Here is a 23,699-nt window from a genome sequence, read left to right on the forward strand (position 1 = left end):
GGAGGAGCAATACCCTAATCACTGAGGAATGGCTTCTAGGCACAGGCAGTCAAGTACTGGTTAAACCTTCTCCATAACTTTACTCCACATTAAATAATTCTTGACTAAGCCTGGAAGGAGTACAATTATTACTAAGTGACTAAGAGTGCTAATAATAAGCTCCAAGTAGTTACAGTCTTCATCTGTAGAAGATAAACTGCAGCCACACCTTCTGCTGTGGCGTATGTGCCAGCATTCTTGCAATAAATATCCGATGAGAGATCAGTTCAAGCCAGGCATACACAAAGCCAGGAGCTTTGGTAGGCCTCAAGATATGGAATGTATTGCTGAAAGACAAAAACCTTCATCAGAAGCAAGGTCCAACTTAAATACAAACACATCAGTGTAAGTAGAAAACATACAAGCTAGTTTTCAAATCAACATGCCTTAAATCCACAAGAGTACTACTTCTCAAATTTTACCACTAAGAACAGCAATCCTTAACAAGAAATCTCTATTAAATTCAATAATACTCACCAGAAAGCTGTAAGTGTCTGGAAATTAATGGTTTCCAATACATGCTCAGGTGCATTGAGTTCCAAGAGCAACATGATAAAAATTCGATGGTAGGGAAGCTGCTGAAATTCACTTTGCCGAACATCATGGTCCTGCAGGAGAACTCCCACTACTATACCAAGGACCTACAGAGCATACAGATTAGAGCCTGTAAATCATGAAGATAATTCACTTTTATCACTCCCTAGCCATGCTTTCTTTTCAAACTCTTGTGCCCCACATTAAAGAAAGAGACATGCCATCTGAATAGACATTATATGCTGGCAGCCAAAGGGGCCATATACTGATTTGATGTGGCCTGCAGAATTTTGTATTTTCTTTGAATTTCAATAATCTTCAACCAGAACTGTATGCTCTCCACAAACCCACTGGTTTTTCTAGAGCTTTGAAAATAGGCATGGTACATCATATTCCATTATATTAATACAATCTAAAAACCTAATTTTTCTGGTCTGATGTGAAACTGATGAGGCAAAATGGTTTATACTTCTCTTGACATTTAGGAGATGGGAGGGGCCAGGGACGATGTGGGGTTGCAGAAATGTCTCATACAAAGAGCCATCCTGCATTCCACTTAATCTTCCCACCGAAGAGAAGAACAGGATAACCTGTGTGTTAATTACCCACAAACCCTAAGTTTGTTTTTGTAGTTTTAATAGTCAAATTTCCAGGAACTCCACTGTGTATGTCAAAAGAAAACTATTTTGTTTCTTTTCAGAAAAATCAAGACAATTGCAACGGTACTTCTGGTGTTTGAATTGCTGATCTATTATCAGTGTATCAGTATTCCATTCACAGTGATTCTGTATACAGGTGAAAATTTTATACTATCTAAGTATCTTCCGATGTGGTCATTACCAAACATTAACATACTGAAATACACTGTTCCCCCCACCACCTGTGGTCTTAAGTTAAAGTACCATACTCTTCTAAAATTTAGTGATTATGTTTATACTACTACCTACAAATTTAATTTCAGGACTGAAGGGATCTTACAAAATGTTCTGAGGAACAGGCTGGACCCTGAGAACCACTGACGCAGATTTCAAGCATACCAAGACTAAAGCAAAAAAGTAGTTCAGACCTTGTTCAGCAGATTAATCTTTGTGACAGTGTTGGTGGCCTCCCCTGAGTGCTTTACTAGCAGAGCAATGAGTCGGACAAAGGCATCCAGGTTGTGATAGCACTTGGCTCGGATCATGGTGGGATTAGCAGCAGGATTGTGCTGCTGCTCTGCCTGAGCACGGTAACTGATTTCAACACACATTTCAGTACACAGACGAAAGAACCTCGTTATGAGGTCATCAGTCTTCAGGATTCCTTGTTGGTGCATCTACCAAGGGAACAACAACAAAAATATATATATAGATAGATAGATAAAAACAAAAAAACATGAGATAATAACACCTCAATTTTTAATCTTCATGCTTAAGAGGTATTCTCTTATTCACTCCTTGTCACATTTCTAACTCTTACTTTAAAAAAGGTGTCCTGAAAATGACTTCTCCATTAAGGATCAATGACAGAATTCCTCAGTTTTAAGTTTAATGGAGAACAGTAAAGATGGAACAGAAGAGATAATAACATGGCAATTTTGAACAGTCCACAGCCAAATAATGTGGAAATTTAAGTAGACAAATAAACCAACTTTCAGGAGCCCACTAAAATCATATAAAGACATTCTAGCCAATTCATACTTCCCCCATGTAGGAAATTAAATGCCATATATTTTTATTTTACTTTCCCACAGAATTTAACTTCTTCCAACTGAATCAACCAATAACAAAATTTTTGAAACTCCAGACAGCTGCAACAGGAAAATCAAGTAGTAATTTGTATGATAAATGGGTACCAAAAAAATAGTCACAGATCTGAAGTTTATTTTAAAGTAAATCCAGTTTAAAATAAAATGTTCTTTTAAAGTATAAAAGTACAAATTTTATGACATATGATTTGGAAGTGAAGCAGAGCAGAGAAGTTATTTGGCTAGTATGAAAGAAGACAGTACAAAAAGAGTTAAGGGTGCAGAGAGAGGGAGGGAGGTCAGTGCTTACTTAAAGAAACCAAGCCCAGAATGAAAACTTGACCATTATCTTGGAAATTTTAAAACAAATCACTGTCCCTTGATAAGCAATAAAATAACGGAACTGACATTAATGTACTCTAGGCAAGGCAGAACGTCAGCAGAGGGACTTCTGGTACACTGAGATCTTAAAAACTAACAGGGGGTTAAGGTAATGAAGACAAATGGCTGTGATCAAGAGGAAACACAAGGAGGAAAGAATTCTCAAAAGGATACAAAAGAGAACAGAAAAGTATAAATTATACTTTCTTAAGCAGAGAGAAGAAACAAGAGCAAATAAACCAGCAGGAAGAGCTGAGACAGGTGCCACATCCATACCCATGAAATACTGATGATCGCAAAAACCAAGTGCTTCAGAGTTCTATCCAAACCAGAAATCAAACTATAAACATTCAGTAACACCCATGCAATAAAGTGTATTTTAGAATTTTGTTGGGTACAGAGCTACTGTACTGTATGATTTATTTAACTAAGTTAAAATTCATCTTAAAAAGTAAATCCAATTTCTAACTTCTAAAATTTAAATCCGCTCTTACACACTATCATTTATCTGATAATAGAACTAATTTGCAATCCTTCTTTGGTAGTACTCCTAAACTTTCATCTCGGTTTAAAGAAATACAATGGTCAATCTGCAGAAATTAGCAGATAAACAAATATCACTCCCTGAATAAACATTACAAAAGTTCTACTAAAGGAATTCTAAAGGCAGTCAGCACAAGTACCATTCTTGCCATTAAGTAGTATGATTAGGACACACTGACTATTGGGTATGAATCCCTCCAGTGGTTGAAAACAGACAGTAATGATCAAAAACAGAATGCTAAATGGTACTGCTGCTCTCTTTCTACATTTTTGTCTGTTCCTCCTGTTTACAAACATTCTTTCCAAACCTAATTATTCTAGGAACTTGCTTCCTACTTTAATTCAAAGTTCAATTTAGATCAAATCAAATGCAAACAAATACAGTAAGCCATTTTTAAAAAAACATGTTAGTCAGTTTTAGGTAAATAAGCTAGAAAATATAAGAAAAGGCTCCACCCATTTAAGTTTTTAGTGTTTTATTTTTTTTTTTTTAAACATGAGCTAGGGGCGCCAGGGTGGCTCAGTGGGTTAAAGCCTCTGCTTTCGGCTCAGGTCATGATCCCAGGGTCTTGGGATCGAGCCCCGCATCAAGCTCTCTGCTCGGCAGAGAGCCTGCTTCCCCTCCTCTCTCTCTGCCTACTTGTGATCTCTGTCAAATAAATAAATAAAATCTTAAAAAAAAAAAAACAAAAACCCATGAGCTATTGTGAGACTTTTGTTAGCCCATAAGCCCCTAGTTATCAAGCTAGTAAAATTATGACATACATCTGGCAATTTCATTATTCATTATCTGATCCCATACTTTGTAACTATGACAAATGAAATGGGTAAGTAGAACTAAAGGGAACATGAAATGTTGAATTTACTGGTTAGCACCCAAAGATGAGGAAAAGAAATAGGCTTTATCAATTTAACAGAGTAATGATGGTGACAATTTTTGGTTTACATGAGTATGGAGGTAACTGTCTGACCACAGGTACGTAATACTGAGCTTAAATATTGGAGGCATCACACCCTACTTATGTTGAATAAAAAGCACCTTTCTTTCCAAAAGCTCTACCTGTCCAACAAACGCAGAGAAAGCTTTGGTACTGTCACGACCAGCTGCTGCTGAATGGTAGAGATTCACCCATTCCCTCAGAAGATACTCTGCCTTCTCCCTCAGGCCTGGAGGATCATCATATTCTGAGGCTTGAGAGATTCCAGAATGCATCATAAAGTTAGGGCCTCCATGAGCACGATCAATCATTGCTTCATAGTTGGATCGCACTACTTCCATCAGCTGGGGCAATCTAGTATAATAAATCCAGAGTGAAAATCAGTCTACTCATGGTTGCAATTTCACAGACACACACAGTTGGACAATTTGCTTATTTAACAGAAACCACAACAGTGACTTCCATATTTAAACAAAACTATCCTTGGTCTCTATTTACTCATAACCACATAATACACAAATAACTGACCTTGGTTAAGCCACTTCTGTTAACCCCCCAAAAATAGTGCCTGTTGAAATGGAGCTGATCGATGTTCACAGTCAACAAATATTCACTGTGCGCCTACCGTGTGCCATGGTTTGTTATTTATCTTAATTTCAATAATTCTTTGAGATATTTCTATTTTAAGAAAAGGTAAATCAACTTATGAAAACTCAAATTTTAAAGTGGCAGAGGCAGGGCTTAAACATAGGGCTCTTGACACTAAGTCTAGTACTGTACATACTGCTTGCTCTAGAGCAAGAAGGCTGGGCAGTTAGTTAAGGCTTCATACTTAAAGGGACAATATTAGGTCTCACTAAAGCTTCCCACATACTATATGTACAGCAAGTTTCTACAGGTAATATTACTTATTAAGTCTGCACATTCATTTTTAAAGCTCCTTCATAAGACTGAATACACAAAGATCCCAAAACACTTCATCCTCACCCTTCTGGAGCATTGCCTCTGGAGTGAGCATTAATCCTCATGAGAGTTTCAATGGTGTGGAATAGATCTGCCTCAGTAACATGAGCAACACTCCTTTCATCCACCAACAGGATTTTTACCAATTGCATAGCAAATGCCACGGCCATGTAGTTTAAACCATTCTCCATTGACTGGCAACACAGAAAGCACAATGTAAGATAGACAACACTTACAGCAAACACACTTCCCAACTAACCAGAGTACCTATTCCTGTTTAAGAAAATTTCCTCCATACCTGAGCTAGGTGAAGATCATACTGCTGCATATTAACCAAATGATTACGAATGAGCAACTCCACTGCTTCCACATTGTATTTATATTCATCCCGACATTCAATTAGGCACCTAGAAAAAGTATTTCTTTAAAGGCCTAACCGTACTGTATCAAATAAATAATTTTATTCAATGGTAATTTATTCCAAATTAAGGATGCTTTGAGAACCAACAGCAAATTAGTATCTAAGATTCAAAACAGCCAATAATGAAACAGAAAAAAGACAACCCAGTGTTAAAACTCAAGCTTTGCTCTCAAAGTCTAGAAAACAAAGGACTCCATTTAAGACAATGAAATATTTATATACGAACACCACTGCTATGAAATCACTAAAACCTTTAAAAACCAATGATACACAATTTATCCCCCAAAGCAAGGTACTGGTTTTCCACATTCATCATGGGCACCAAACTGGAAAGGGCCAAGCAATCAACAATTCTCACTACTCAGGACTGGAAGAAATGTCTCGCTTAACTTCTAGAAAAAGGAAATGTCCGGACATAAACAGGGCATGTATGTTAGAAAACAGTCCAATAAATAGTACTCTTCTCTAAGATGGTTACCGACCTTGTGATCTGTTTGTTACACCACGGAGACCCGTATGCCCGACCATCTTGAAGAGCTTTTAAGACCAAAAGGTGGCACTCCCTGTAGCGCAGCAACAGGTCAGCATCAGCACCACTTGTGGCATCTAGTAAACCCTCTACAGCCTATGGAAGAAAAACAGTATTCACAAACATGGATAATATAGTACTTGACCCAACTATCAAAGCCAAAAAACAAACCTTAACAAAAACTACAACACACCCTCTAAAGCTTCCAGTGAACAATGTCTGTGCTCACCAAAATGCTTTTCACTTACCCTAACACACACACACACACACTCTCTCTCTCTCCCTCTCTCTCTAAATTCTATCTAGTTTATGTTCACTGTGTTGTTCACATGACAGGCCCACTGTCCCTACACAGTCAAAGTCTAATGCTCCCCGCCAACCTTCCCACATCACCCAAGTACTTGGTATCAACCTACTCCTCCAAATCTAAACTGCGATCTTTTAAAGTTTCTTAACTGTATTTTCAAAAGATCTTAATGGGGGAAAAAAAAAAACAAAACAACTTTCCCATTTCACCATCAGTAATGGTCACAACTATATTCTAGAGAAAATTACCTGCTTATTACCAAAAAGAACTTATTTTACCTTAATTTTAAAATCTTAAGATAACCTAAGGAGGTGATGGCGTGGGTCACTCTATTTACAAACCTAGTCTCTTCCTGCACTTGCTTCAAACCTAGTCTCTTCTTAGAAGTAACATTTAAGAACTAACCTTCTGGAGCAATCCAAGAGCAGCTATGGCATCCCGAGAGTTTCGAGATAATACTACAACCTCCAAAAGACTTCTAAGAGCCTGAGCTTGAGGATTCATGGCCAAAGTTGGCGGGATGGCATGTAGGTGCTGCTCCAATTCTGTAATGCACTTATCATAAATCTGAGCTACATCATCTGTTGCCCAAGCTTGCTGTTTTAGAAAAGGAAACAACCAAGAAAGAGATAAGCAATAATTTTTAAGATTTTTTTCACTGGCTTATACGTCAATTAAAGTCTTTTAGTATGTTTACATCCCTGAATTTTTTTGTTTTTAAAAAAACTCCCCACCCCCCCCCCAAAATTTTATTTGAGAGACAGAGATAGCTAGTGAGTACAGCAGCTGAGAGGAGAGGGTTCAGAAGTAGGCTCCTCACCAAGGAGGAAGCCCAATACAGGGCTCGATCCCAGGACCCTGGGACCATAACCCAAGCTGAAGGGAGACACTCAACCGAGCCACCCAGGAGCGCCCCCCCCCCCCCCTTTTCCCCCCCCCATCAAAACATAGAGGGGCTCTTCCAGTCCCCTTCCTGAACTATTCGATCTTAATAACATTAGGTGGGGCAGTGCAAGGCAAGGATGAGGGGAGGGGTATTTCATTTGATTGAGGAAAACCCACCAGACATCAACACAATCAAATAATCAAAGCAAGCAAAATAAATAATGGGGTAGAACACAGCCTAGGAAATTAGGTAATCTGAACAATGGAAAAATGTAGTACTCAGTTCAAGTGTCAAAGCATGATAGAATAATAACACAGCATCAATTCTGTGATAAAAATATCAGAGATGCTGGGTCTGAATCTACTCCTGACAACATACTGGACAAATGCAAATCAGGCCATTCTACAAAATAACTGGCCTATAATCTGTAGAAGTGTTGAGGTCATGAAAGAGGAGGAAAAAGTGAGGTGCTGTATCAGACTAACCTGGGGTAAATTTTAAAAATAAAACTAACTGAAATGTATGATTCTGAAATAGGTCCTTTTACTATAAAAAGGTGGTATTGGGACACTTCATAAAACCTGAATGAGGTCTAAGGATTAGGTATTACTGTATCTGTGGTAACTTCCTGATTTCAACAGCTATACTACAGAATGTCTTTTTAGGTAACACACACCAGAGTTTTCAAGAGTGACTGGGGTATGAGGGTATCTTGTATTCAAATGGTTTAGGGGGAAAATGTTTCCCCATCCCTACATCTTCAACTTTTCTATATATATTTCAAACCCTTAGAAAATGTTTTTACAAAATACAGCAAAGCCGTGGGGGTCACCATGTAAATTCCTCTAGTTAGGCCAAACATGAAAATGAACCTCATGCATTTTTTTTAAAAATCCCCCATATGAACACAGCACATATGCTATGCTCAGTAACTGTGGGTACATTTTCCCCCTATAACTTAAGCTCACAGGAAGCAAGTGACAGATTAACACCTAAAAACATTCAAATTAAAATGTTAAACATTCGATTTAATCCCAGGCAACAATTTACCTTCATGGGTTGAGCTAAAAATCCTGTGGGCTGACTTAAATCATTTGTGGGCAGGAAGCCAGGCACATTGCGTGCAAACTCTTCATAAACAGCCAGCTGCTTTGGGTCCACACCACCAACCTGTGAAGAAGAAAACCTATTTTGACAGGATCCTCTTCACAAACTGAAGGCAAGTTTTTTCAAAGTGGAAAGTTTGCATGGGAGTAAGCACAGGGGCTCTTCTGAGAAGGGACACAGGAGTCACTACAACATGCATCTGCACACAATTCACAGTGTTTCCCATTTCCCTGAATCATGTAAAGAGTGCCTGTCATTTATAAATTCATTTGAGTTTTTCCACTGGAAAATGCCTCAAATAAAACCATACAAAGTACAATTCTCCAAAGGAACTGGTAAAAATGATAAGATTTCTCACCTCATCTTCTCACCAACAGGTAGCAATAAAAACTTAAGTACCAGAAGGGAAGACCAAGTTGTGAAACACAAAAACTAACAGGCACATCAACTCTTTATGGGAGCACTTCAACAACTGGGAGGTGTATACATCTAAGGTTATCTGTATTTATAAACTTATACACACACACACACACACACACACACACACACACCCCTTTAAAGATTTTATCTTTAAGTAATCTCTTAAAGTAATTTTATCTTGGGGCACCTGGGTGGCTCAGTTAGTTAAGTGTCTGCCTTCGGCTAAGGTAATGATCCCAGGTCCTGGGATCGAGCTCCCTGCTCAGCCATGGAGGCTGCTTTTTCCTCTCCCTTTGCCTGCCACTCCCCCTGCTTGTGTTGTCAAATAAATAAATAAAATCTTTAAAAAAGAAGAAATCAAGTATCCCCAAAAAAAGAGAGAGAGAAGGTAATTATAATTTAATTTTAATCCCTCATGTGAGGCTTGAACTCCATCCCTAAGATCAAGAGTCACACACTCTTACCAACTGAGCCAGCCAGACACCCCTATCTAAGGTACCTTCATGTGTTCTCCACAGATGGCCTTCAAATGATAGGCTGAAGTGGGATCTATCTCAGAAATATCTACATTTAACCCTACTGTCTTAGTCTTGGTGAAGAGTTTAAGCAACTAGAGCAGAAAGAAAACAAAGATGGGCAAGAGAGAGACAAAGCCCCCAATTCTCACTTTTAGCCTGATTTGCTCTGGCATCCGCTCAGCTTGGTATGTTAACACAACAGGATCACAGTACCTACGCCCTTCTTGCCTAGCATGTTTTCTCAGTTCAAATTCCTGCAAATAAAAAAAAGTCACTGAGGTTCTTGTTATGAGGCATTTTCTTAAACAGAAAAAAAAAAAAAAAACTTAAATGGCAAACGCTAAACACTTACAGTTGCTAATCTCTTGTCCATCTCAGGGCCTGCTTTTTCTACTGCAGTCTTCTGAATAAAACAGCAAGCTAATTCACAATTGTCCTGAGCTAACTGAGCAGCTGCCTGATCCATCATTTCCCTTTGTTGTGGGGATGCAGTCTATTGGAAGGGGAAAAGACAGAATGAAAACAATTTAAAGTTTTCTGTGGATGGACAAGACAGATAAGAAAACAGGAAATGCAGTGCCTAGACAAATTTTACATGTTCTGACTTATGACTCATTAGCTATGACCATGAAATAGCCTAATCATCATCTTCATCTGTATACAAGATGAAAATAGTACTCACCCAAAACATTTTACTTATCAGGCTATTATGAAAATGGTGAACAAATATGTGAACAGTAAAGCAGTTTAAAAAAAAGTCATTATTAACCATGACATGTAAGACCCAAAATTAATAACTGAGTTACCTGAAGAAAGAGTGCATGTTTGTGTTTATGTGTATACATACAAAGTCACTTTCCATTGTTTTGTACTGTCCTATTCCAAGTGTTTTAATCTAAATTCTTAATGATAAACAGAAACAAGATTATTAACTTAAGCATTTTTTAAAATTCTTCATTTCTTTAAACAATATCTGGATATCTACTACCCGTGGAACACTACATTGAGGGATATAATAGTAAGCAAAAACAAACATGATGCTTCACCTCACAGAATTTACAATCTAAGAGAAAGGAAGACATAAAATTTGATGATACGCGAAGAAAAAGAATGTCTTTCAGGCGAGCAGTAAGGTACTATACCAAAAACATAACCAACATACACGAAGGGCTGACGCAAAGCTGTTTTTCAGGTTGGTAGATATGCTCATTAGCAGAGGTTCCCTGCAGGTAATCATAGCCATTCCAGCTGTTAAATTACGCATCATGTGATGAGCTGCTATTCGCATTCGAGATTCCTCAGAATCCAGGGCAAAATCCTTCCTGACTATTTGCTCACAAGTAGTCATAGCAATCTTAATCGATCGATCCACCACAGGATGGACCAGCTCCTGAACAGCCCGTTCAATTGCCTGGCGCACACACTGCTTCAACTGTGGATGGGCCTGAAACAAGGGAATCTAGGTGGGAAAAAACAAGTTAAGTCAACAGCTTATTTAAGAAAGACAACCCAACTTTCATCAGTAATCACACCCATGATTTTGGAAGTTACTTCAGTATTAACCATTAACTACCAATTTCTACTTTAACCAATGAAGAACACAAGAAATAGAAGCTAAGCTACAAAGACAGCAGTATTCGGACACTTTATGATATATGGTAAGAGACAGGTCTTCGGTTTTTTATTTTTTTGTTTTTTTTTTTTTTAAAGATTTTATTTATTTGACAGACAGAGGCAGACAGAGAGGCAGGCAGAGAGAGAGGTGGAGGCAGGCTCCCTACGGAGCAGAGAGCCCGATGCGGGGCTCGATCCCAGGACCCTGGGATCATGACCTGAGCCGAAGGCAGAGGCTTAACACACTGAGCCACCCAGGCGCCCCAGGTCTTCGGTTTTTTTAAAAGTCTTACGGGCAAATTTTTTATTCTGGATGATTACCTGCTTCCTTAGTTAAAATTAAAATTTGTGCCTTAAGTACTCTTTTGTTAAAAATTTTTATTTATTTGAGAGAGAGAAAGAGAGAGCACATGAGCACAAGAGCCAGGGCAGAAGAAGGAGGAGAAGCAGACTCCCCGCTAAGCAGGGAGCCCAACACGGGGCTGGATCCCAGGACTCTGAAACCATGACCTGAGCCAAAGGCAAATACTTAACAGAGTCACCCAGGTGCCCCATGTGGCTTAAATACTCTTAAAGAAAGTGACTTCTTTAGCTGCTTGGAGTAATGCAAATGAATCAAACATTTCTAAGAGAAAAAGAGAAAAAGATTTTTAAAAAAGCACTACTACAAATAATTCCTCAGAATAGCAAACATTTTACACTACCATACATTGAAGCCATTTTGCTTCACTTGGAAGACTATTTCCAATCTTTTATCTCTAAAACCAACTATGCCCTAATACTCAGTTGGTCTCTTTAACTCAATGACCTTGCAAGAAATTTTTAAAATACTCATGAGGGATACATTAAGTATTCAGATTACTGACAGTGTTACAAAGGGAACCACAATTTGTAGATCTAGCCCCCAACCCCAACAAAAAATAGGACGAGGGTTAAAATATCTCTTTCAAAATCCTTTTATGTTCTTTAAATAAAAAGGGGCTCACTGTATTCACGTTACTCCTGTATTTGTGAACGTTTTCAGTTTCTAAAAAACAAAGACCATGAATACTCCAAGTACCTGATTCTGAACAAGTGTTAAGCAGAATAAAAGATAATCATCACTCTGAACATACAGAGTAACATACCACCTTTCAAATGTAGGAATTTTATAGACTTCAAATCAAACTTCCTCCTAGAACCAGGCTACAGAAATATAACTAAAAGTGTTAAGTCCCACTTCTAGACCCTGGCCTGGACATTTCACATACACACACGGGAATCAGCTCAGTTCAAACTATCTGCCAGGAAAGGTCATAATGCAAGGCTAAGGGTGGCATGATAACGAAAATAAAGAGCAAAAAGCTATAAACACACTAAGGATCTTTTGACCTGTGGAAGGAATTCCTGGCGATTGTGATTAGACTGCCAGCTACTTACTATCTCAGGGTTTGGATATGAGGAACAAATATAGACGATGTCTGGTCACAATAACTATTTTTAGAGTAGGAAAAAAGCCAAGCTGTACTACAGAGCAGTTCCCAATTCCTGCTCTCTGCACAAAAGTCTACACACTAAGAATCCAGAAGAAACGGGGGAAAAGAAAAAGAAGGTGACCAGTTTATCTTGTCACAAAGTAGGAAATGGGGTATGGAGCAGTGTTTACATACCGTTGGATTTAGGGTAATGTGTGGTGCCAGGCCTGCAAGGGAATAGACATTGATGTCGTGGTAGCTGTACTGAGGTTGTGGTGGAACCGTGGCTGTACAAGTGGTACTGGTAGCTGGTGTTGTAGAAGTTGCTAAATGTTAAGAGATAAAATAAAAGCTAATAAAAAGCATACTTCTTGATTTTATTGTAACATTAGCAGGCTATCAAAGAGATTATTCTCTTGGAGGACTTGGGGGAATGGCACAGGTCACATTTTTTCCACCCTAAATTATAAGAAAACGTTCTATTGTTTTAACAGACATTTGAACAAAGTACATAAAACTATGTCAATGACAGTGCCCCAGGGCAAATCATCAACTGAGGACATGCTTCATTAAGAAGCCCAAGCCTTGTTGGATTACTCTTTCTTATAGGTATCTATTTCCAGTCTAGGCTGTTCCCTGGTTTTACTTGGAGATTCTTAGCCATTGAGTACCGAGAGAGAATGAAAGTTGGTTTATCCTAACATACCTCCCAATCTTTTTTTCCAACACTTCTACAGCTCCCACACTTCCAATCTATATGATCCAAGTATAATAATTCACCCCCCCCACCCCTGGCAGATCTAACTGGTTGTCTGGCCAGCCCAAGATTTGAGGAATAACAGAGACCATCATACCATTCAGTTTCTTCTGAGGCCTCAAACAATGTAAAAGATAACCTTAGTTGGGTTATGATTAATGATGCTTAATTAAGAATACCATATGAATTCTAATATCTAAGACAATGCCTACACATAACTAACTTTTACTTAATTTAGATGGCTCACCAAAAAGTATATAAAATTTTAGCACCACATTACGTGGAAAATTACAACTTGCTGTATGCATAAAGACGTACCATTTAAGAAAAGCTTCTGGTAAGGAGAGGGCTAATTATGACACTTACTTGTGGTTGTGATGGGAGGGAGTTCTTCTGGCTGCTTGACATCTTTCTTTGGAGCAGAGAGTTGCTCATCTAAGTTCTTGAGGCGATCTTTATCCTTTAGGAGGTTTCCAGGTTTTAGCTCATTGATGTCTAATGCAAGGTTCTTACAGAGGACCTCAATTTCAAACTTCAAGTTTAACTGCATAATTCAAATATTCAAAAAGAATTTTTTTTAAATGTAGCTTTATTCACAATATATACTACTCTTATCCAAACGTTAGGGTTTACCCCAAATATCCTCTACTTCTCCTGTAAATTTTAATAATGTGACGGCACAGAATGTCCTAAAGGATAAAGCAGCAATAAATTTACCTTTAAGTCATGTTCTTGATGTAGCTCTGCTAACACATTCATAATTGCCATCGTCCACGGGTTAGGTGGCCTAAAAACCTAAAGAAAAGCTATTATGTTAAGGGGGCCACCAAAATCATCTTTTAATTTGTATTACATAAAATAGCTATAAGGGGCACCTGGGTCCTAATTCCTTAAGCATCTGCCTTCGGCTAGGGTCATGATCCCAGGGTCTTGGCATTGAGCCCCACATTGGGCTCCCCGCTCAGCGGGAAGTCTGCTCCTCCCTCTCCCACTCTCCCCATTTGTGTTCCCTCTCTTACTGTGTGTCTCTCTCCATCACATCAATTAAAAAAAAAAATCTTATAAAAAATAAAATTTTAAGAATTAAAAAAAATAAAAGTTAAGCACTTATACCCATATGGCCATAACAAGACCCTTGGGTTTCCCCATCTATGTATTTTAGGAAAACACCAAAACCTAAAGCCATCCTTTAAAAATCATGCTACTTTAGGGGCGCCTGGGTGGCTCAGTGGGTTAAAGCCTCTGCCTTTGGCTCAGGTCATGATCCCAGGGTCCTGGGATCGAGCCCCACATCGGGCTCTCTGCTCAGCGGGGAGCCTGCTTCCTCCTCTCTCTCTCTCTCTCTCTGCCTGCCTCTCTGCCTGCTTGTGATCTCTGTCTGTTGAATAAATAAATAAAATCTTTAAAAAAAAAAGAAAATCATGCTACTTTAGCCTCTCATACTCGAAATCTGAGTTTCCCTGAGGAAGCCTGACTAAACTGGCCCTGTGTTCCCATAATCTTTTGCACTTTTGCTGAAACAAACTAACTCTTAAAAATCAACCACCGATAAAATACTAAAATCTACTCACCACACTACGAATGCTAGATTCTAAGACTTTGGCAACAAAGGGAACTACGTAGAGCAACTCTTGCTGTCCTTTAACATAAGCCTCAAGCAGCAAAGACTTTACATCCAAGTCCTAGAATAAGAAAAATATTTTTTTTAAAGCTGGGAATGTATTTCAAAACCCCTCACAAAGTACCCAAAAAAAAGTATCTTGCCAAACTCATTCCCAAATTAGGAATCAATATAATATGACTCTTGCCTTACAGAAAGGGATGACAGTCAGACCTTACTGGCTTTTGTTTATCCCGCTTAGCAATGCAGGATCATGAGCATGCAACTGGATTCAAAACATGGGCCAAACTCCTACAAAAACACCCAATCATCTTTAAAATAGCCCCAAATAAAGTCAAGATTTTTAAACATCATACGCTGTATGAACATTCTCAAGTTTTACTGAGAACTGACCCCGGAAACTCACAGTGTGTAAGATGGGTTTATTTTTAGCTAGTGTGATCATTCCTAGCCAATGTCCCAAATTCTTCAGCAAAGAACGATCTGAAAAATTCGCTGCAGCTTTATCAGAGGTCAGGAGCACCTGAAATGGTACAGGATTAAGAAAGATAGAAAATGAGCTTAAGAAAAAAATTCTCAACTGAATGTTTGGAATTCCTCCTTATCCTACGTTAAAAATGAGCCGTCAATTCTGAGAACATGCCCCCACATTAGATCTATTCCATATTATCAGAGTATAACTACACAAGGTTAAGGGGTCATGTATAGTCCTACAGAAAAGTATTTGAAAATTGAAGATTTTAGTGAGTTTTGAAGCAGACATCCAACTGCAAATCTAGTTTTGAAGAGCCAAATCCAATTCAAATGATGATAAATCAATGCTTCCAAGTCATTCAAGACAACAAGCATATGGAGAAATGTAACCAGTATCACAGTACTGAGTGCAATCTTTAGCATTATCTAGGTCACTATGTATCTCTACAGAGAACTAAAATAGCTTACTGAAATACAGTATAATAATGCTTAAATGCTTCTTTTAAATTTTCTAGAATACCTATTTATTTCATTAATACGCTTCTTTTAAAATTTCTAGAATACCTATTTCATGAATTCTCTAGTTGTTACTTTCCTAAGGGGGATATAACCACTGCATGAGTTTGTTTGGGGGCACGTACACACATCCATGTGCAACATGTTACACCTTAAAATTTATGGCTATCAAGTTGCAATTTCAATTTGTTTAAAAGAATCTTGAAATTTTGCTCCACAATATGTGCGTACGTTCATATCCCAATCACAATTTTAGATAAAAAAGGGTGAATATAGTTATGTTCCTTAACCCTATCCAGCAACAGCAGAATGGCACAAAGTCAGCTGTGCAACAGAAAGAGCCAGGAATTCTTTTGCACTACAGCGTAACCAAGAATGGGGAAAATTCCCATCCACAGGTTTAAATATAGTGCTAGTTCCTAAACCAATACCCCACGTTATTCATCAAAGAGTGATGACAGCTGTATGCTGGTTTTCTTGAAACATTATTCTTCCTGAGAAATAAAATACCTACTTTTATGGAACAAGTGTTAGCACATTAGGAAAACTCGGACTCTGAACTGCTGAGAATCCTTCACAACAGCTATTCCATAATTGAGGCTACGGTACAGAGATACATGGCACTTAAGACATCAAAGACTCACCGCAGCACTGTCTTTATAATACATAAAGCTATTAACAATCTAAATATTCACTAGCAATAAATATACAGACAATGGATTTCTATAAGACAATTAAAAAGAACCTGAGGGACTAGAGCTCAGAGCATATTACAAATATGAAGAGGAGACATTAACAGAGGGCTAAGATTTAAAACCATGCATGGAATGATGAAAACAAAATCAGAATAGGAGAATTACTTTCAAAGTAAACAGAACATGTCTATGTAACTAAATTCTTCATGAAATTAGTTCCGTATCTGAAACAAACCTTAGAGCAACTTCCACAGATAACCTAATATAGGCAACATAAAAACAAACAAACAAACAAAAAACCCAGCAACACCTCCCCAAAATTTCTACTTGTACAATCAAGTATTTCCAAATTCAAAACAGTAATGAAAAACAAAACAAAACAAAACAAAACAAAAACCAGAAGAACTAAATCTTACTTTGATGTTTCTGTAGGTCTCATTCAGAACCATCTTATTAAATTCAGGGTTCTTCAGCGTGTCAAGGAAGTTTGAATAGAGGCTGTGAAAGTTTGGCTCAATACTGACTCTCTTCATAACCAGGTACTGTGAAACCCAAGGCATAAATTCTTCCTTCACGGTTTCCTTTAGTTCTTCAACCTAGCCAACCAAAGCAACACAGGAAGTACACAATTAAAAGATAATACAGTTTTGTGGGGTTTTGCTGTGAACACTACAATATGTAGCATGTGGCTCCTTGCAAAATCAGATACTCAAGCACCACACTTCATCTCCCCCCCACATCAGACACATGCTATGAAGTACAGTATATTCAATTCCATGTTAGTATACAGTCATCTCCCAAACTGTGGGTTGATTAGGACTAAAATTCTATAGCTCCTTTCAGCTTTAAAATTATAAAACATGAAGTCCCTCACCCCCACCTTTCCCAACTCTCCATTTGACCAAAATTGCATAAATTATTAATGTACAACCTGCCATTAAGAGACCTAACACCGGAACTATGTTTTCCTAAATTTCCAACTCCAGGAAACTTCTCTTCCAAAAGGACACTAAAGGCTTATCCCCCAATCAATTCTGGAGGGATTTTCAAAGATGGTTTATGTGTAATATCTCAAAAATTACTTGTTCAGGCTAATATTACCAGCTAACATAGGCATTTCCAATGCCTTACATATAATCTTGAAAAGCAATGGTCATTTCTTGTGCTTTGTACAAAGTTACCTCAGTTATCAGACATCTAATAAAAGCTCTGAATGGTCTCTGGGAAAACATGACTTGCAACATGGTACAAATGAAACCCTCCACCATGACGAGACCACTGAGTTTATTTCAAAAGCCTGTAAAACCTGCTGCAAAACTAATGCTACTTAATGTCTACAAAAACCACAGCCACTAGTTGTATATCCTCCTTCCCTTTGTTTTGATTCTATTACTTCCGCCTTTAAAGTAAAGTATTACAAAGGGTGCTGAATATCAAGTATAAATCACCCAACCCATTAAGGTAAGAACAAACAGCATTCACAATGGTATATAAACTATTACAACAGGCTCACCTTTTGGGTCATATTCGATTGTGAGAGATTATTGAAGATAAAAGCAATTTTCTCTTGGATATTCTCTGGGGGCTCTACAATTCTTTCAGTTTGATCTGTGGCCACAAGCAACGTGTCTATATTTGTAGTATTAATAGAAGGCTATAAAACAACAACAACAACATAAACTGAAATGCCTGCTTAACAAATCCCAGGAAAAAATGTATACCGATTCTTTCAGGAAAAAACATACACATGATATATACAGCTATATACTCTAAGCGTTGGCCAGAATGTGTACTGATATAGTGCCTGTCTTTGAGAAATCTGGGGAGGGGAGATACAGAGGGAGAAATGCTGGTCTTTATACTTTCAGTAGGCATGTGTTACTTATAATAAAATTAAAATACATGCTCACTACTGGAGACAGTACAACACTAACAGACCCAAGGAAAGAAAAAAGATTTACTTACTGGCACATCTTTCTTAAAGCTGACTCCGGTTGGCCTGGTGACTGTAACCGTTTTAGCAACAGTGGTGGTTGTTGAGGTGGTTACCATCGTGCTAACCTGACCAGCAAGGGGAGCTTTTGCTGGAACCTGGGCCTGAGCCTGGGCCTGAGCCAGTGCAATACTTCCAGGGGTTGTGATAGAGCCCTGCATTTTCACAGGAGGATCTCTAGACTGTTGTCCATATTCAATATACTAGGGGAAGGGAGAGGATAAGACATAAAAAGACTTCTTAATGAAAACTGAAAGTGTTGAATTATACTCCTCTAACTTCTGAGAGGGGATATCCCTTACTCCCTGCCCCATTCTGGTCCATATTCCTATACATAATATACATAAGTAGATACCATAGGGCTCTTTGGAAGGTAAAACAGTATGTCTTACAATATTATAAGGGACTAGACGAGCAAAACAACTTTCAAAACAGCCACCACCAATGCCTGCATATATACTTTCATAAATCCCTTAATATATGTAAACTTTAACATTTTTAAATTTCTATACTGAATTTTTAAAAAGATTTTATTTATTTATTTGACAGAGAGAGAGCAGGAGAGCATAGGCAGGGGGAGCGGGAGAGGGAGAAGCAGGCTTCCCGATGAGCAGAGCCCAAGGCAGAACCTGATCCCAGGACTCAGACCAGGACCTGAGCTGAAGGCAGCTGCTTAACCAACTGAGTCGCCCAGGCACCGCTAAATTTCTATACTACATTGATCTCTTTTAATGGATGCTGATGAGAAACCTAAGGACCAAAAAGGAGTTATTTCTCAATAACTGTATTACTATGAAACAAAGAAACACACTGTTGAAAGCCAAGTCAGCTAGACCCAAAGAAGCAGGAAGGCAGACTTCTTTCCATTTCATAGACCACTCAACCTCCTTTCCACACACAAATTAGAAAACTGATAAAGGGCTCCTAATCCTATTTCCAGCAGTCCATGCCTGAACAAAACAAAAACTACTACCCAGCCGCACCAAGGTGGCTCAGTCAGTTAAGCATCTGGCTCTTCATTTCAGTTCAAGTATCATCTCAGGGTTGTGAAATCAAGCCCCAAGTCAGGCTCTCCCCTGGGTGAAGAGCCTGCTTAAGATCCTCTCTCCCCTCTGCCCCTCCCCAGCTCTAAACAAAAAACAAACGAACGAACAGATAACTACTATATAACTTTATTTAAGAAGGACATTCTCAAGGCTTCTAAGTGGCACAGTCAGTTAAGCACCCTACTTTTGGTTTTGGCTCAGGTCATGATCTCAGGGTCCTAAAATTGAGCCAGGTGTTGGGCTCCATGTTCATCAGGGAGTCTGCTTAAGACTCTCTCTCCTCTAACCCTTTCCCTTGCTTTTGATAAAAAATAAATCTTCCCCAAAAAGATAAATAAATAAAGGGCATTTTCAAGTAGGAAAGACAATCTCTGAATAAAGCATAGCACTTTAAATTGACTAAGGGGCACCTGAGTGGCTCAGTCATTAAGCATCTGCCTTCAGCTCAGGTCATGATCCCAGGGTCCTGGGATAATCCCACATCAGGCTCTCTGCTCAGTGGGGAGCCTGTTTCTCCCTTTCCTACTCCCCCTGCTTATATTCCCTCTCCCTGCCTGTCAAATAAATAAAAATCTTTTAAAAAATAAATAAAATAAATAAATTGACTAAGTACAGAAATACAAATAACCTTTCTCTCACCCTCTAACTATCTTGTTATAGGAGGTACTAGGAATCACTGCTTTGTGTGATCATTTCCAGGCCACCTCTCGTCTCCGCACTTCCTAGGTCTATATTCCCAGCTCTGAATTCCAAACACATTTCTCATCTTAGCCTTACAAAACTCTGCTTTCCTGTACTGTACTACAGTAATGGCATATTCCCCCAAACCCCTCACATGAATGAGTAACACTTGTGGCTTCCCTCCATAGATCTTTTAGGTTAACCCATCACAAAAACTCTGCCCTCCTACAAACAAACCCTGTTGGACTAGTTGAAAACACTGGACTAAATTCTAATAAAAATTAAAAGTAGATTCATACTCTGATCTTTCTGATTTGTGTAAACATGACATTATAAAGCCATTTCTCTGATTTACGCAAAACAAAGTTAATAAAGATTAATTTTCTTATTCTCTATAAGCAAGGTTTTGACCAAAGACAAGACAAAGGTATGAAGACTAACCAATTAATCTAAAATCAATCACTAGAACAAAAACTTACAAATTTCATGAATAATCACGTAAAGTGGCTTATAACATATAATATCTAGGGGCACCTAGGTGGCTCAGTTGGTTGAGCACCTGACTCTTGATTTTTTTTTTTTTTTTCCTTTTTTTCTGACTCTTGATTTTGGTTCAGGTCATACCTCAGGGTTGTGGCACTGAGCCCCACATCAGGCTCCATGCTTAGCACAGAGTCCACCTGACCCTCTCCTTCTGCTTCTCACCCGACCCCACTCACATGAGCCCTCACACTTTCTCTTTCAATAATTTAAAAAAAAAAATCTTTAAGAAAATGTACACTATCCCAAGTTCATTTCCTCAGGCACTGCCTCCTTTTTAACAAGTACATCAAAGGAATCTAAGCAGGTGGTAAAAAGACTATTTTTTAAAGTTATCTCTACACCCAACATGAAGCTTGAACTCGCCAATCAGGCAGAATTTTTTTTTTAATACGATTTTACTAATCTGAGAGAGAGCATGCGAGTGGGGAGGGAAAAAGAATCTAAAGCAGACTCTACAATGAGCACAGAGCTCAGTCCTGAGATAATGACCTGAGCTGAAACCAAGACTCCAATGTTCAACTGATGAGCCACCCAGGTATCCCATGCAAGAATTCTTATTAACAGCAGATGATATCTATACTTTAATAGCAGTATCAGGCTAAAATAACTGATAAAAGCCTTTACTAAATGAAGCAAAACCACTGCTTAGAAAAGATCATCCAAAAACGATTTTTTCATGACCTATTATTAAGATGCAAAATGAGCAACAAATAGTATATATGCTTATATAATGCCAATCATTAAGAAATCTTAATGCCAGTCCCAGCAAATCCAAAATCAAAGTAAGCTCTCCTACTGAAGAGATTTTAGGTATTAAAGACACTTACCTCCTGTAAATGATGTGGAAATTGCATAAAGTGACTGATAGAAGCCAAGTGCTGACAATACTGGGGATAGTCCTTCAATCTGCCAACAAAAACATTCATTCATTCATTCATCACCTCATGTACAAACAGAAGCAGCAAAATTAACAAATTTTCGTCCAAATGCTAGTCTAGGCCACTGGCCCCTAGGAAACACCTACTTGAAGAGATTGCCAGATAAGAGCATGGAAGTAAGGGAGAGAAATATCTATGAACTTCTTTTTACATCAGAAAACAGTATCCTTTGTTTTTTAAAGGTCCGATTTCAGTTTAAACTTGATTACAACAAGCCATTAAAATCACTATCTGGGAACAATTTCAAATGTTCATTAACAGGTAAATGGAAAACAATTCATAGTTAATCCATTCAGTAACACGGTTAACCCATACATACATAGTTAATCAATACAATAAAAAGGAACTACTGAAACATACAGTAAAACAGATTAATTTCAAAAGCATCAGCCTAACTGCAAGAAGTCAGACTCATACATACTCTCTATGGTTCTGCTTATAGAATACTAGGAAAACTAGAAAGAAATCAGATCCATGATTGCCAGGGGTCAAAGAACTACAAAGGGGAAATAAGAGAACTGCTTACAAGTAACAAATTTTCAAGATCCTGATTGTAATAGTGGTTCTAAATTCTGCAAAACTCAAAGTACTGTAATCTAAAATGGTGCCTTTCAAGTATACTTAAATAAACAACAACAAAAACAGTATGTCAATTTACACTTTTCCTACCACTTATTTGATAATTGTAATAAACTATTTTCACTTCCTCCCCTTCTACTTCATACAGATGTTAAGATACATACAATGATGGGGCACGGCAAGAATTAGTTGATAAGTGAGTTATTATTTCTTCTTGTATTAACTAAAGATGCTTCCAGGGCACCTGGGTAGCACAGTTAAGCATTGGAACCCTGGTTTCAGCTCAGGTCATGAACTCAAGGTGGTGAGATCAAGCCTCATGTGGGGCTCTGTTCTGCGCAGGCTTGGTGTGGAGTCGGCTTAAGATTCTCTCCCTCCCTCTCTCACATGCCCTCTCTCTCTCAAATAAATAAATCTTTAAAAAAGGGAGATAAATGCTTCATAGGAAACCTATTCACTCACCTATTTTTAAACCTATCTAGTGCAGCAATCCCAAAATAATACATTTTGGAACCAAAAGGCTTGCGTAAGGCTTCAAGAACATATCGCAGGGCCAGACCTAGTGCCATGTAAGTGACCAGTCCTTTTTCAATTATCCCACCAAACAGGCAGGCTGTTATATGTAACTCTTTATCAGGGTACTGGGGGAAAAACCGATATTCTTCAAACAAGTTCCTCAGCATACAGTTAAAGACTTCTCGTTCCCTCTTTATGGTAGAATCTTTAAACCTCTGTAACATTTCTAATACCTAGAAAAAGCAAGAAAAAAACAAAACACGCATAAAGGAAACTATGATGAAAAGCATTCCTTAAATATTCTTCAAAGAACTGTTAAAAAGAATATATTTTAAAAAAATAAAATCTTTAAGGCGGGGGGAGACTGGCTGGCTCAGTTGGAAAAGCATGCATCTCTTGATCTTGGGGTCATGCATTCGAGCTCCACATAGGGTGTAGAGTTCCACACTGGGTGTAGAGATTACTAAGAAGAATAGATATACTTAAAAAAAAAGAATAGATTTACTTTAAAAAAAAAGAATATACTTTAAAAATAGATATACGATATATAATCTTTAAAAAAGTTTTTTAAGATTTTATTTATTTATTAAAAAGGATTCTTAATCAAGATATTTAACAATATACTGAGCCTGAGATGAATATTAAATCTCAAAGGGTATACATATACATACCAGAACACTCTGAGCTGAATTTCTAAAAACTTTGAAAGGGGATTTAAGATTTATATAAACCATCAAGTATTAGAACATCCTAGACACTTACCTCATCAACAGACATAGTTGGATGTGGTGGATGATTATATATTCTCTGAAAATAGCTGTTTGCTTCATCATCTATTTCTTTACTAAAGTGCTGATTTGCCTCTGGCCACACCTGAGACAGGTCCGCTGTTAGAAACAGAAAGGCAACCAGTGGGCATTTAAGCTCTTTCCCCAATCGCCCACTTTTATACAGAGAGCC

General features: G+C 38.1%; 1 protein-coding gene across 6 annotated transcripts in view; it reads right to left on the bottom strand.

The window, feature by feature from the left end:
* The window catches only part of LOC111157346 (CCR4-NOT transcription complex subunit 1), a 111,054-nt gene that overhangs the window by 10,510 nt on the left and 76,845 nt on the right, over nucleotides 1-23,699 (bottom strand). For 3 of the 6 annotated variants that reach the window (XM_022518673.1, XM_022518674.1, XM_022518675.1), the window contains exons 20-42: nucleotides 23,502-23,626; nucleotides 22,686-22,972; nucleotides 21,534-21,612; nucleotides 18,409-18,639; nucleotides 17,957-18,097; nucleotides 16,860-17,039; nucleotides 15,165-15,281; nucleotides 14,709-14,819; nucleotides 13,855-13,932; nucleotides 13,504-13,681; nucleotides 12,576-12,706; nucleotides 10,475-10,771; nucleotides 9,665-9,805; nucleotides 9,462-9,566; nucleotides 8,318-8,437; nucleotides 6,787-6,978; nucleotides 6,028-6,170; nucleotides 5,423-5,531; nucleotides 5,149-5,318; nucleotides 4,263-4,515; nucleotides 1,640-1,888; nucleotides 517-680; nucleotides 209-326 (exon numbers count right to left, since the gene is read on the bottom strand). In XM_022518673.1, the coding sequence (XP_022374381.1) occupies nucleotides 209-326; nucleotides 517-680; nucleotides 1,640-1,888; nucleotides 4,263-4,515; nucleotides 5,149-5,318; nucleotides 5,423-5,531; nucleotides 6,028-6,170; nucleotides 6,787-6,978; nucleotides 8,318-8,437; nucleotides 9,462-9,566; nucleotides 9,665-9,805; nucleotides 10,475-10,771; nucleotides 12,576-12,706; nucleotides 13,504-13,681; nucleotides 13,855-13,932; nucleotides 14,709-14,819; nucleotides 15,165-15,281; nucleotides 16,860-17,039; nucleotides 17,957-18,097; nucleotides 18,409-18,639; nucleotides 21,534-21,612; nucleotides 22,686-22,972; nucleotides 23,502-23,626 (3,719 nt within the window). The remainder of the gene's footprint in view (nucleotides 1-208; nucleotides 327-516; nucleotides 681-1,639; nucleotides 1,889-4,262; nucleotides 4,516-5,148; nucleotides 5,319-5,422; nucleotides 5,532-6,027; nucleotides 6,171-6,786; nucleotides 6,979-8,317; nucleotides 8,438-9,461; nucleotides 9,567-9,664; nucleotides 9,806-10,474; nucleotides 10,772-12,575; nucleotides 12,707-13,503; nucleotides 13,682-13,854; nucleotides 13,933-14,708; nucleotides 14,820-15,164; nucleotides 15,282-16,859; nucleotides 17,040-17,956; nucleotides 18,098-18,408; nucleotides 18,640-21,533; nucleotides 21,613-22,685; nucleotides 22,973-23,501; nucleotides 23,627-23,699) is intronic. The other 3 variants (XM_022518678.1, XM_022518676.1, XM_022518677.1) reach the window with 1 other exon arrangement.

The sequence above is a fragment of the Enhydra lutris genome, unplaced genomic scaffold (assembly GCF_002288905.1).
Source record: "Enhydra lutris kenyoni isolate GAN:26980312 unplaced genomic scaffold, ASM228890v2 scaffoldscaffold54, whole genome shotgun sequence".
Taxonomy (NCBI): Eukaryota; Metazoa; Chordata; class Mammalia; order Carnivora; family Mustelidae; genus Enhydra; species Enhydra lutris.